The 15,477-nt window shown below is 43.2% G+C and overlaps 1 protein-coding gene across 1 annotated transcript in view; it reads left to right on the top strand.

The window, feature by feature from the left end:
- The window catches only part of LOC310836047 (androgen receptor-like), a gene marked incomplete at its 5' end in the record, with an annotated part of 221,386 nt that overhangs the window by 170,157 nt on the left and 35,752 nt on the right, over positions 1-15,477 (top strand). The window contains 1 exon segment of the mRNA XM_083720982.1: positions 1,932-2,048. Within this exon segment, the coding sequence (XP_083577108.1) occupies positions 1,932-2,048 (117 nt within the window).

Raw genomic sequence — 15,477 nt, 5'->3', positions numbered from 1 at the left:
CCTCCGGTGCGATCCATCGATCTCTGATAGAAACACAGTATCAGTCAATTAGCAACACAAAGCCTCGGAAATAGGTTTCCACATTCCAAGCCTTGGTGCACGCTCTATCAGCAGAGTTCGTACAGCGAAAGATGCACTCAGGAGAGCATTATTTACAACTTTATTCAGAACAAAGAAAAAACATGACTGCCTGCTTCGAGTGTCCAGGCACAGAGAGAAAACAAAAGCAATGTACAAAACATAAACTTCCTGTGAACAGGAAATATGCAGGCTGTGACACAACAACCTGCTCCCTTCTTAAGGTGGAACGGAAATATCCTAACAGTCTCAAAGCGGCTAACATTCTCCTTTCCCTCCCTCCCCCACAACAAACTCTCTGTGAGGTGAGTGAGGCTGAGAGACTTCAGAGAAGTGTGATTAGCCCAAGGTCACCCAGCAGCTGCATGTGGAGGAGCGGGGACGCGAACCCGGTTCACCAGATTACGAGTCCACCGCTCTTAACCACTACACCACACTGCTCCAACCGTTCTCTACCCCCCAAGGGCCATGGGAGGCGATAGCAATGGACTTTATCACTGACCTACCGGAGTCGCAAAAACAGTTGGTTATATAGAGGGTGGGGTGGATCTGTTATCCAAGATGGCACATTTTATACCCTGTAGAAAGTTGCCATTGGTGCAGGAGACAGCATAACTATTTGTGGAACATGTGTTTAAACTGCATGGATTGCCTCAGAGGATCATATCGAACAGAGGGACTCCCGACAATAATGGAATACTGAATGGTATAGTTTTTGTAAAATATGCAGGGATTTATGATATGTAAAATGAACCATGGAAAGAGAAGAAGGGAAGTCATTGATATCTTAAGGATGTAAAATGATTAGTTTAAAGTGTTGTTTTTTAAATAAATTTTTATTAGATTTTCCACCGTGATAACACAGTAGTTTAAAGTGTTAAACAGAAAATTTAATAAAACGCACACACACACACACACACACACACACACACACACACACACACACAAACTTTCTATGTCTGGACAGCCTTGTCCAAACAAGAATGTTTTTAGCGCATAACCAAAATGAGTACAGCAAAGGTGCATGCTTTATATCAGTCAAGAGGCAAAGAGTTCCAAAGTGTAGATGCTGCCACATCAAACGACTGAGTTCTTGCAAACATGGAAAAGGTTTTATGTGGCACCTGTAACAGTGCCAGTTCTGCAGGTGGAAGTGGGTGCATATGGAGTAAGAAACTCAGCAGCAAACTGGTCCCAAATCGTTTAGGTCTTTATATACTAAAAGTAACACCTTGAACTTGGCCTGGTTGCTACATGAACCATTTCTATCCCAGCTGGTGCTAATAGGAACAGTTAACTTGCAAGAACTCATGCCTGAGCTTGCTTTTCTCCTTCACCCTCCCTATCCCTTTTTCCTTTATAGTCATATCTGGCACAGGCTGAAGACTGTATTAAATACCCACAGGCCTTTACAAATTAATAACGTGATTTTATTGTTTTAAACATAAACCACTGCTGGTTTTTGTGTGTTAAGTTTTTAAAAATGTATTTATTTTAGTCATCAGCTGGAAATGTGTAGAGTGAATATTGGTTTGTGTTGTTATTTTATTACACTACGTTTATAGTTTTGCTTCAGCATTCTAAGCTTTTGAGCTGGCCTTGCATAAATAATAGTTAATATTTTGCCCTGGCAAAAGAACATTTTGCAAAAAACTTGGGTGGCCACCACTCAGGGATTCTTTAGCTGTGATTCCTGCATTGCAGGTGGTTGGACTAGATGGACCTTGGGGGACCTCTGAAACCCTGCAATACTATGATTCCAGCTTGTCACTTTGAGCATTTGATGCTCCTTCTCTCTACCAAGGGGAGAATTGCCATTTTGTATTCAAGATATGCCCTCTGGCTGCTTTTAGGTAAACAGAAGTACCTCTGTGCCAGCCGAAATGACTGCACCATCGACAGGTTCCGGAGAAAAAACTGCCCTTCCTGCCGCCTTCGGAAATGTTATGAGGCTGGGATGACTCTTGGAGGTAATCCAACTTCTGTTTATGAACCTTTGATTCTTTGCATTTTACTATGTTTTATATATGCTGTAAGGCGCCCAGATGGGTGGAGTAGTATAATAGCCACCCAGAGTGGCGGGGGAAACCCAGCCAGATGGGTGGGGTATAAATTATTGTTATTATAATCATCATCATTAATTTTAGCATACCTGATTTGCTTGCTTTGTGTCATGTATCTAAATGAGGCTGGAGGGAGATACGCAGCCTGGCACTGATAGATTAGATTAGTGCCCTTCTTCACTGAGGTTTTGTTTTGGTTTTTTTTTATAAATTTTTTATTATGCTTTTCCATAAAATCTCCAATCATACAAAATTCCACATCACATATTTTAACTTATTGGACCTCTCTCAACTTCTCTGACAATCATTCGTAGTTAAATTTCTATCTTCACATTCCTTAATTTTGATATTGCCTTTGAATACATTATTTCTGTCCTCATTTACATTCTTGCAATATTCCTTAATTTTTCACAAAGCTTCTTTAAAACACACTAGCGTTGTATGTTCCTCACATACAGTTTTCAAATATTCTCTAAATTTCCCCCAGTCCTCTAAAAACTTATGGTCCCTTTGGAATCTGATTTTTCCAGTTAGTTTATCCAGTTCTGCATAGTCTGTTAATTTTATTCTCCATTCTTCCACGGTCGGTACTTCTTCTTGTTTCCATTTTTGAGCCATCAATGTTCTCGCTGCTGTTGTTGCGTACTGAAAAAGTTTACAGTCCCTCTTATTTATATCCGTTCTAGTTATTCCCAGCAGGAAGGTTTCTGGTTTCTTAACAAAGCTATATTTCAGCATTTTCTTTAACTCATTATATATCATTTCCCAGAACCCCTTTACTTTCTTACATTCCCACCACATATGCATAAATGTACCTTCTTTCTCTTCACATTTCCAACATTTTTTACAAGTTTTGTACATTTTTGCTAATTTGGCTGGTGTCATATACCATCTATATACCATTTTCATGATATTTTCTTTTAATGAAGTACATGCTGTAAACCTCAAATTTTCATTCCATATTTTTTGCCAGTCTTCCATATCTATATTATACCCTAAATCTCTGGCCCATTGGATCATTACCACTTTTACTTCCTCATCTAACGTGTGCCATTCCAATAAAATTTTGTACATTTTTGAAATTATCTTACAATCATTATTAACAATTTCTGTTTGAAATTTTGAATCTTTTTCTTTATATCCTTTTTCTTTCACGTCCTTTTTAAACATATCACTTATCTGATAATAGTGCAACCAATCATATACATGTTATTTTACTTGCTCATATGGTTTCAATCTCCATTTCTCTCCTTCTTTCACCACCAAATCTCCATAAGTAATCCATTCACTCCTCATATTAGTTTTTTTAACACCTATAACCTCTAATGGGGATAACCAATGTGGGACCCCCATTTCTAATATATTTTTGTATCTGTCCCAAACTTCAATTAACGATCTCCGGAAGATATGGTTTTCAAACGATTTGTAGCCCTTTTTCTTTTCTTCCCATAGATGCGCACGCCACCCAAATCTGTTATCAAATCCTTCTAAATCCAGGAGTTTTGTGTTTTTAAGTTTTATCCATTCTTTTATCCAGCAAAGACATGATGCCTCATAGTATAACTTCAGATCTGGCAGGGCGAAGCCTCCTCTTTCTTTTGCATCTGTTAATAATTTATATTTAATTCTCGGCTTTTTGCCATGCCAGATATATCTTGAAATCATTCTTTGCCATTCCTTGAAAATCGTCACTCCTTTTAGTATTGGAATCATCTGAAATAAGAATAGCATCTTTGGTAGCACCGACTCTACCCCAAAAGGATAGTTTTAACCTTCCCCATACCTCCAGATCCTTCTTAATTCCATTCCAGACCGGAACGTAGTTATTTTGGAACAAGTCAATATTTTTTGGAGTTAACCATATTCCCAAATATTTGACCTTTTTAACAATTTCAATACCCGTTTGTTGTTGCAACACTTCCATCATTGTTTTTTTCCATATTTTTGGTTATAATTTTTGTTTTCTTCCTGTTTATTATAAAACCTGCCACCTCACCAAATTTTTCAATTTCTTCTAATATCTCAGCTGCATTCTCCATCGGTTCTTCCACCGTTATAACCAAATCATCGGCAAAGGCTTTGACTTTATATTGATTTTGGCCTACTGTCACCCCCTTTATCCTTTCATTTTTCCTAATTGAATTCAGAAAGACTTCCAGGACCATTATAAACAGTAATGGTGAGAGCGGACAACCCTGTCTAGTGCCTTTTGATATTTTAATTTCTTCTGTTATCACATTGTTTACTATCAGCTTCGCCCTTTGTTCTGTATATATTGCCTTAATTCCATTAAAGAAATCATTCCCCATTTCCCTCTGTTCTATATTTTTCAGCATAAAATCCCATGATACATTATCAAATGCTTTTTCGGCATCCACAAACATTAACATTGCTTGTTTCTCATTCCTGGCTGTCAGGTATTCCAAAATATTTATAATATTCCTCACGTTATCTCTCATCTGTCTGCCAGGAAGGAAACCCGCCTGATCCTCATGAATGATTTCTTGTAAAACCTTTTTTAGTCTTTTTGCCATTATTCCTGCAAAAAATTTATAGTCCGTATTTAATAAAGAAATTGGTCTGTAATTCTTTACTTGTGTTAAGTCCGCATCCTCTTTTGGAATCAAGGTTATAAATGCATCTTTCCAAGTCTCCGGAATCTCTCTCTCCTTTAAGATATTGTTCATTACTACTTTTAATGGTGTCATTAGGATTGTTCTCAACTCTTTGTAATACCTTGCTGTAAAACCATCTGGTCCTGGGGCTTTCCCATTTTTCAGTTCTGTTATTACTTCCTTGAGCTCCTCGATATCAATTGGGGTATTCAGCCGCTCTATTGCTTCTGTCAGGATCTTTTGCACCTCTTTCTCTTTAAAATATCTTTCTATTTTCCTCATATTGTTCTTTTCTTTGTGTCTATACAGTTGTCTATAAAAGTCCAAGAATCCTTTTCTAATATCTTTGGGGTTGGTTGTCTCTTCTCCTTCCACTTTAATTTTATTTATTGTACTTTGCTCTTTTCTTTTCTTAATCTGCCAAGCAAGGCACTTTCCTGATTTATTTGCGAATTCGAAATTCTTCTGTCTTAGTTTTTTAATATTCCATTCCACGTCTTTGTTTATTATCATTGCAAATTGGGTTTGTAAAACCTTGATACTTTGTTTAATTCTCATGTTGTTTGGTTCTTTGATTAATTTTTGTTCGTTTTCCATGATTTGTTTTAAAATCTTTCTTTTCTTTCTTTCTGTTCTTCTTTTTAATTGAATTCTGTTGTATAAAAAACCCTCTCATCACCGCCTTGCTTGCATCCCACACTGTACTCATCTTTGTTCCTTTGTTGCAATTGTCCTCAAAATACTCTTTCAGTTTCTTCTGTGCCTCTTGTACAACCTTTTGATCGTCAAATAGAAAGTCATTCATTCTCCATCTGAATGTTCTTTCTTCAAAACCTTTAAGTTCTAACTTAATAGGACTGTGATCTGAGATTACTCTTGGTTCAATTTCCACTTGAAGAATTCTTGGAGTTAATTCATTTGAAATCCAGATTTGATCAATTCTAGACATTGACTGATTTGGTTCTGAGTAGAATGTAAATTGTTTTTCCAGTGGGTGTCTTAACCTCCAAATGTCTATTAAATTGCAGTTTTTAACCATTTCAAAGAATGTTTTGGGTAGTTTACCTTCTTTCGATCCATTGTTTCTCAGTCTATCCATTTCTGAAGAAACTACCCCATTCATATCTCCCATCACGATTATTTTTTGATCCACATATTCCAACAGTTTTTCTTCCAAATTTTTATAAAAATCAGTTTTATTTCCATTAGGTGCGTAGATCCCGACAATTATTAATTTTTCACCTTGCCAATTAATTTGAACAGCAATGAATCTTCCTTCATCATCCTTAAAAATTTGCTGGGCTTCAATTCTACTTTTCACATACAGAATCACTCCTCTTTTCTTTTCCTTATCTGAAGATATAAATTCATTTCCAAGTCTCTTGTTAATCAGAATTTTCCTGTGCCTTTTTGCTACGTGTGTCTCCTGCAAACAAATTATATCTAAATTCTTTTTCTTTAGAAATTGTTCCACCTTGTTCCGTTTGTTTTTTTTCATTCAGTCCGTTAATATTCCAGTTACATATCTTTAGTGCCATATTGTTTCCAATTAATAAAAATAAAAATTTCTCTAATTTATTTTGTTATAATCTTTCCTCTTCTTCCTCTTCACTGAGGTTTTGGCAAGCACCCCATTCCTTGCTGCGTCAGGCAGGGGCCTCCAGCCAAAACAAAACCCCAACCTGTGCTCTGAGGTCAGATCCTCAAGAGATTAACCTCTGTGATTCCCACAATCAAGGCAGGCATTTGTTTTCTTTTTTAATTAAATGTTTATTAGTTTTCAAATCTACAAAAAGTTTAGTTACAAGCAAGCAAGGAGTCGTTGCATTAACAAACCAAACTGCAACACATATAATAATGAAATCTTCAAATACCACATGTTAAACAAACCAGAGCAGTAGGATATATTGAGAAATTGTGCTTAGAGCTCTAAAATGGGCACATACTCTGAATTCAATAATCATAAATAATACAGTGGTACCTCGGGTTCCATACACTTCAGGTTACAGACTCTGCTAACCCAGAAATATTACCTCAGGTTAAGAACTTTGCTTCAGGATGAGAACAGAAATCGTGCAGTGGCGGCGCGGCAGCAGCAGGAGGCCCCATTAGCTAAAGTGGTGCTTCAGGTTAAGAACAGTTTCAGGTTAAGAACAGACCTCCAGAACAAATTAAGTTATTTACCCGAGGTACCACTGTAACCAAATCAGATACTCTACCATGTCAATAAAAAAAATATCACAACATTCATCTTACATTCTAACTTAATGTATTAAGCAAATTTGTTCATAACCTGGAGGAGGTTCTTGGCCATGTTCCTCTTTACCTACAAAGGAGATAAAGTCAGACTAAATGTGGTACAAAGTTCTTCTATTTACTTAGGCCCCTGGCGATTCTCAATTTGTATGTTATTTTTTTCTAGGAGGACACCATCCCAAATCTATAATATAAATCTTTCCAGAAATCCACAAGAGTCATTCTGGCTACCACCAATAAATGCATAATCATTTATTTATTACCTAAAATTAGGTTACCCTAATCAAAAATAAAAAGTGTCAATTAGGAGGTTGGAACAATATGACAAGCTGAGAGCAGAAGAGGCAATGAAGGTTATTAGCAGAAGGTGCTGTCTGTGAGACATCAGAGAGAAAGACGGTCCTAGGCAGTGCCCTGGGCAGCAGATTTGTGGTATGAAAGTTGTTGTTGCTGGCATTTTCATGACCACCTTAAAAGAGTTCTCAGAGCAGGGGCTCACAATCTGTCCTGTCTGGTGACCAGCACAGAGGAACATAAGATGAACCTGCTGGATCAGGCCAATGGCACATTTAGTCCAGTATCCTCTTCTCACAGCTGCCTAACAGTTGCCTGTGGGAAATCAGCAAGCAGGATGAAAGCACAAAAGACCTCTTCTCTCTTATAGTTTCCAGCAACTGATATTCAGAAGCAGTACTGTCTCCAAATGTGGAGGCAGAGCATAGCCATTGTGGTTAGTAACCGCTGATAGCTCAGTGGCGTAGTGTGAGTTGCTGGCACCGAGTAGGGAAGCTGCCTATGCCATTGGACCGACCCTGGTGGGAGGGTGATGTTGGGGACTGATATGGAAGTCATGCAACTCATTTGCTTGCCCTGCAGGCTGACCCTTTTCATGGGTCTTTGTTTGCCCCTAAAGACAGAGCCCAAAACTTGGGGTTCAGCCCCTTTCTTCTTCCCATCGTTAGCAAACCAGACACACACACCCTGCAGTTTGCTATGGGTGCCATCCTCGCAGGCCTACAGTTCCTATGATTCTCCACGGCTGTTAAAAGTGGTTTAAGGGTGCTTTAAGTGAATGGTGGGGATCTGAACTCTTTCTCTCAAAAACCTCCCCATTCCTACAGAGGTTGTAGTTTTCCCAGCCAGGAAGCCAAGCAGATGTTAGGCATCCTTTCAACTGTGCCTTCTTGACTAAGCCAGCCTAAGGGCCCCTCCAACTCCTTCCTCATCCAGAAAGAAATCCCAAAGGCTGCTTTTAAAAGCAATTATTGGTTTAACTTGTTACGTTATAATAAATCCAAGAGCTGCTCTTTAGAATGCTGACATGAGTTTGGCTGGGAGGCAATGTTGTTCCACTATCACTTTTTAATGCTCTCACTCTTGAGAACATAAAGCAAAAAATATATTCTCCTTCCCCTTCTTCTTCGTACCACAGAATTATAGAGTTGGAAGGGAACCATGAGTCATCTTGTCTAACCCCCTGCATTGAAGGAATTGCAGCTAAAGAATCCCTGACATATGGCCCTCCAACCTCTGCTTAAAAGCCTCCAATAAAGGAGAGTCCACCACCTTCCCAGGGATTCCATTCCACTATCAAACAGCTCTTACTGTCAAACAGCTCTTCCTGATATTGAGTCGGAATCTCCCTTCTTGTCATTTGAATTCATTGCTTCAGGTCCTACCCTCCAGAGCAGGAGAAAATAAGCTTGCTTCCTCTTCCATGTGATAGCCCTTGAGATATTTGAAGATGACTGTCATATCTCCTCTCAGTCTCCTCTTTTCCAGGCTAAACAGGCCCAACTCCCTCAACCGTTCCTTATAAGGCTTGGCTTCCAGACCCTTCATAATCTTGGCCACCTTCCTCTGCACACCTTCCAGCTTGTCATTATCCTTCTGATACCATTTTCCTGTACATTCATTTATTGTATCCACATTTGGCTGTTGTGAGCAAAGCTGGTGTGTAGTTTAAGGTGTGGGATTGGACTGGGTTACAAACACACGATATACCACTGGGTGAAGGTGCCATCGCACTCTGGCCCTCAAACTGCAGTGGAAGGAACAAGCTGCATTGGCGAGGCCTGGGGCCAATGCAGCTTATTCTTCCCTCAGGAGCAGTTTAACAAAGCCCCCACCCCACCTTTAGTTCACATGACCCGAAGCTGGGGGCAGCTTCTTTAAACTGCTCAGTGGAAGCAGTGGGGTTCACTCAGCTAGGGGAGAGGGCAGGAGGCTCCCCCCCAGCTTAGCAGTTCAGAACTTTAAAGCGCAGACCTTGCTTGGAAAGAGCAGAGGAAAAGAAGGTGTGGATAAGCCATCTGAGTGCATTAACACGGCAGTTCATTCCATTTCCTCACTATTTCCCTAGCTGTTAATATCTCCATTATGCTTGAGCTTTCAAACCACTTCCAGAAATCTAGTGAAATATGGTGGCAGTTCAGCACTCGTTTTTGTATTAATTGCTTCCAAGAAAAATCCATTTGGTACTCCACTGACTCAGAAAATTGTGGGAGAAAAGTGACAAGATTTGGGGCAGTATATCTAGTGGACGCAGGTGGCGCTGTGGGTTAAAGCCTCAGCGCCTAGGACTTGCCGATCGAAAGGTCGGCGGTTCGAATCCCTGCGGCGGGGTGCGCTCCTGCTGCTCGGTCCCAGCGCCTGCCAACCTAGCAGTTCGAAAGCACCTCCGGGTGCAAGTAGATAAATAGGGACCGCTTACCAGCGGGAAGGTAAACGGCGTTTCCGTGTGCGGCTCTGGCTCGCCAGAGCAGCGATGTCACGCTGGCCACGTGACCCAGAAGTGTCTCCGGACAGCGCTGGCCCCTGGCCTCTTGAGTGAGATGGGCGCACAACCCCAGAGTCTGTCAAGACTGGCCTGTACGGGCAGGGGTACCTTTACCTTTACCTTTATCTAGTGGAATACAATGGAAGTGCAGCAACTAGTTCTGTGTTAATTGCTTTCAGGAAAAAATGTGGGAGAAAAGTGACAAGACTCAGGGAGATACACTGGAATATAGCTCTTCCCTGTTGTTTTCATGTGGGAATAGAAGCATGCATGCACAGAAAGGGGGGGGAGAGAGAAGTGATGTTGTCCAATGACATTTTTTATTGTGCCACACCATGCCCAACTGGTGTGACTGAAATTTAGCACCACATGCCAGCAAGATTATAATGTTACAGGTGCTTCAGGAATGTGAAGGAAACATTCTCCCCTTCTAACATCATATCAAGAGCAACCCTCAAATCAAATGCATGCTTTCCTCTACAGGATAGCTTTCCTGCCCCTGAACTGAGACATAGGAATAACAGGAGCTATTAACCAAAAAGTATAGTACACAATTAGCCTTAAACAGGAACAGAGACAGTTGCTGAAGGTCCATGTCTGTTGCACAGATATAAAAGGCTGCACAGCTACACAATGCAGACACAACTTAAAATTCTCTGGTCATTTTCACACATTACACAACAAGAAACCCAAGTTACTATTGTGCAGACAATCTGCAGGGAGCTGTAGCCAATCTCAGTTTTCTGATGAGCCTATTGGTAAATGACAAGTGCTTTCATTGACTTCCGGAACAGCGCACCGACGGAACGGGTGGGGATCTGCGCTCCTGCCATCTCGAGGCAGACCCGATGGAGAGAGAAACAGGGACGAGGTGTAAGTCACCCCGACCTCGGGGGGGGGGGATCCTGAGAGTTGAACCTAAGACAGCGCAAAAAGGGGTCTCCCAAAACTAAAGACAAAAGTGTATAAAAAGGACGCAGGGAGGATCTCTGCGCAAACGGGCCAATCCACTCTCCGGCGCAAATGCCCCCAAACCCCGACAAGGTAGTGCTGAACTCTCCTTTAAGAGGAGACTGTTAAAAACAGGACGTCTCTCCCCTATAAATCAGGTAAAACTAATTTTACCAATAACCCTCACAAGCGAAAGTGGGGAGGAAAGGGAGAGACGAGAGGTCAGTTTTTTTAAAAACAAAGACAGAACTCGATTTGAAGCAGAGAAGGGGACCGCAACACAATACAGACAACCCCTGTTAAAATACTTCACAAGGAGTCTTAAAAGAGTGTGATTTAACGCACCAAAGTCTTGAGAAATTAAGACATTACAGTTGAAAAAGTAAAGGCAAACCCAAAAGTTAAAGGAGGACTGGAATCACTTTAAAGTAAAAATGATTAAAATAAGACTGCTTAATTTAATACACAACTGTGAATAAAACTAGCATACCTGTGTCCAAGTGGGGAGCAGATGAGACAGCGTGGAGGCACCACCATTGACGGAAGCCATAAAGAGCACAAACAGGAAAAGACGCCAAAAAGCAAACTTTGAAAGCAAGAGAGAGGAGCAGAGGAGGGAAAAGAATCAAAGGGGAAAACAGCGACACATATGGCCAATATAGGAATAGACACAGACCCGAAAAAATACACGCTGAGGTAACAGTGCCACCTACTGGACAAAAATAAAAATACAGAAATAAATAAAATAATTTAAAAAAGATTAAGTGAAGAATAGGTACCGTAAATTTCGCTCCATAACACGCAGATTTTTCCTCCTAGAAAGTAAGGGGAAATGTCTGTGCTCACACACCCATCGGTTCTCGGGGAACACGTGTCGGATCTCCGGCGGTCCCTCTCCTTCCATGTACTCCGGCTTTCGGGAGAGAGCATCTGCTCTTACGTTTTCATCTCCCGGCACGTATCGGATCTCGAAGGAAAACTTGGAGAACTCCTGTGCCCATCAAATCTGTCTCTGGTTGAGTACTCGCACGGTCCTCCAGTATTCCAAGTTCTTGTGGTCAGTACAAACCTGGATCTTGTGCTGCGCCCCTATTAACAGATGTCTCCATCGGCAAAACGCCACATAGATCACAAGCAGTTCACGGTCATACACCGTATAGTTTTGCTCCGACTTGCTCAGCTTCCTCGAGAAAAAGGCACACGGCCTCCAGTCCTGCTTGGCCCCTGGCTGCAAAAGTACGGCTCCAATGGCTCGGTTGGACGCGTCGGTCTCCAGCCTCATGGGCTTCTCCAGATCAACGTGCAGGAGCTGTTCTTCCGAAGCGAACACCTTCTTCAGTCTTTCAAAGGATTTCTGGGCACTTTCTGTCCAGGCGAACTTCTTTTTGCTACTGAGACGATCTGTGATGGGCGCTGTCAAGTGGGCGAAGTTCTTGATGAACTTCCTGTAGAAGTTGCTGAACCCTAGGAAACTCTGCACATCCTTCCGGGTTTTGGGGGCCTTCCATTCCAGCACTGCCTGCACCTTGCTTGGGTCCATAGCTAGGCCCTTGTCTGACAACTTGTACCCCAGAAACTCGACCTCTCTGGCGTGAAATTGGCATTTTTCCAGCTTGACCCACAACTGGTGCTTCTGCAGTCTCTTTAGCACTTCCCTTACATCTCTGACATGTTGCTTCTCATTGTCTGAATAGATTAAGACGTCATCCAAAAAGGCTACGCAGTTCTTGTACAGCAGGGGCCCCAAGACGTGGTGCATGAATGCTTGAAAGCAGGCGGAGCCCGATTGTAATCCAAATGGCATGACTAAGTACTCAAAAGCCCCCAGGGGGGTGAACATGGTGGTTTTCCATTCGTCCCCCTCCCTTATCCTAATCAAATTGTACGCTCCTCTGAGGTCCAGCTTGGTAAAAATCTTCCCCTGCCTCACCCATGTTAAAATGTCATCAATCCTGGGCATTGGGAAGGTCACGGGTTCTGATACCAGGTTTAACATCCGGTAATCTACGACTAATCTGGGCTGATTAGTCTCCTTTTTGTCCACAAAGAACACCGGACTGCCCCCCACCGCCTTTGATTCCCTTATGAACCCCCTCTTCAGGTTCTTGTCAATAAACTGCCACAACTCCTGCATCTCCCGGTCAGACATGGCATACAGCTTACCCACCGGCAGCTGAGCCCCTGGGAGTAAGTTGATTTGGCAGTCAAAGGGCCTATGGGGGGTAGTCTATCCACCTCCTTCTCGCTGAAGACTTCCTTCAGGTCAGCATATTGTGGTGGCACCTCCCCTTTTGTTTCCACAGCCAGCCCAGCCACTGTCATTCTTGGGTTCTCCCCACCCCCCAGACAGTGTTCCAAGCAGTAATTTGACCCAAAGGTGACCGTCCGCTGATGCCATGACACTACTGGATCATGCAGTGCCAGCCAGCTCATCCCCAGTATTATTGGGGGTCCTGCCAGTGTGGCCACGTGAAAGGCAATGGTCTCCGTGTGCCTGGAAACCCTCATTCGCATTAGCGGGGTCTGATGTGTCACTCCCCCCCCCGAAGTTCCCTGCCATCGATGGTGGTCACTTGCAAGGGAAAATCCAGGGGCAGCAGGTGGAGTTGGTGCTCCAGAGCGAAGTCCCTGCTGAAGAAATTGCAGGAGCTGCCTAAAATTGCAGGAGCTGCCCGAATCCAGCAGCCCCTCAACTTTGACTGGGTGTCCATTTGGGAGTTCTAGCACCACTTCTATGGCTATAGCTGCCCTGGGAGGGTCAGGCTGGGGCACTTCTATTAGTTGCTGGCCTGGCTGCTGCCCCCGCTGATTGGCAGCCAGGCGTTGTCACTTCCCTGCGCCTGCCCTTCCTCCCCCTTCTCCTTGCAGCCAGCAGCCCCCACCATCCCTTGCCAGGCCTTTCTTTGAGGGCAGACCCTGGCAAAATGTCCTGGCCGCTGGCAGAGGAAACACTTCTTGGTGGGTTTCCAATCCTTCCCTTCCCTCTTGCAACCTTCACTGGAGTTTGAAACCTCGCGTGCGCCATCTATTTCCATTGGCTCAGCCGCCTGGGAAAGCTGTCTCGGTATTTCAGGAATGCGGTAGTCATGGCAACGTTCCCCTCTCACTTCGCGTTTCTCCTGAGCCCGCGCTTCCTGCCGCACTCCAATCGCAAGCACAGCCTTGGTCAGCTGATCCATCGACTGTGGGCGGGGCACGTGGGACAGCTCGTCCTTCACAGTTGGGGACAACCCCTCCTCAAACAACATTTGTATCGGTTCAGAGTCCAGATCCCACCCGAGCTGGTGGATCAACATCGCAAAGCGCGACCAGTAGTCTCTGACTGGCTCCCCTGCTTGCACCCCATCAGTTCCCGCCAAGTCACACTTTGCTCCACTTCACTGGAATACATCGCATTCATTGCCTGGAAGAATTTCTTAAGGTCCTTCAAGTCATCATTTTTCGTCGCCATTAGGGGCCTGATCCATTCGCGTGCCCCATCCTCCAGATGCCCCACAATGTAGGCTACCCTCTCCCCGTCATCAGCAAAGTCATTATGCTGCAGTTCCAAAGCGTACTCTATTTCCGTTCGGAACACATTGTAGTCCTGGGGTTTCCCCCCAAACTTGTGTACCAGCCCCGGTACCTTCCTTGCGATGGGGGTGGGTCTGACCTGTGCATCCTGAGTCCGTCTTTCGTCCAGCCACGCCGTCAGGAGAGCTACGTGCTGTTCCAAGTCTCGGTTCCTCTCTACCAGACTTTGCTTGCTCCGTCTCTCCGGCTGCCCTGATTTGGCTCATCGTGCTGCCTCTCTGGGGCTGCACACAAGCAACGTCGGTGACTGACAGATTGCTGTAATGCTTCAAGGGGTTGCTCGTGCATAAGTTGTCGCCACTCCTGGCTAGGTTACCTGGTTGAACCCTTTCTGTCTGGACAGCCTCTCACCCGTGGCTGTCTCAATCGCTGGCAGAATCCGTCAGTGGGCGTTTCTTGAACTTCTTCCAGCAAAGAAGTTCTTTGACGCCAATTCTCCTCCTACTCTCCCTGCGCGGAAGTCTTCTGAGCAGGGAGGGTGTGGGCAGCGGAGTACCCGTGCTCTCCCCGCTGGTCTCCGGCGTGGAGTCCTGGAGCCTCCTCTCCGATTCCCCCATCTGCCCCCCTTCTCCACTGGTGTTACGCTGATTTCCTTCCCCAGCAGATGGGCTGCCTCTCTCCCTACTGGGACCCTCTCCGGCATCCCTCTGGAGCCTTCCCTCCGCCTCTGGCTCCGATGGCAGTTCCCTGACAGAATGTTAATGGAATGAACGATAAAAAAATGAAATAAAATTGAACAATATTTAAAACAAAAGAATTTGGATATTATATGCCTACATGTTAAAAAGACGCACAGAAAAATTCTGATAAATAAAAAATTAGGAAATGAGTTTGTTTCATCTGATAAAAGTAAAAAGAGAGGAGTGGTATTGTACATAAAAAATAAACTGGAGGCGCAACAAATATTTAAGGATGAAGAAGGGAGAATTATAGCAGTCCAAGTCAATTGGCAAGGTGAAAAACTGATAATCATTGGAGTTTATGCACCGAATGGAAATGGAATTCTTTAAGGATTTGGAGGAAAGATTATTTGAATATTTGGATCAAAAGATCATGATAATGGGTGATATGAATGGTGTAGTTTCGATGGAAATGGATAGACTACAGGCATCTGGGAAAACAAAAGAAGGGAAACTTCCAAAATCATTCTTTGAAATGGCAG

The sequence above is a fragment of the Podarcis gaigeae genome (genome assembly GCF_964106915.1).
Source record: "Podarcis gaigeae genome assembly, chromosome: W".
In the NCBI taxonomy this organism is placed as follows: domain Eukaryota; kingdom Metazoa; phylum Chordata; class Lepidosauria; order Squamata; family Lacertidae; genus Podarcis; species Podarcis gaigeae.
This window is presented reverse-complemented; position numbering and strand designations above follow the sequence as displayed.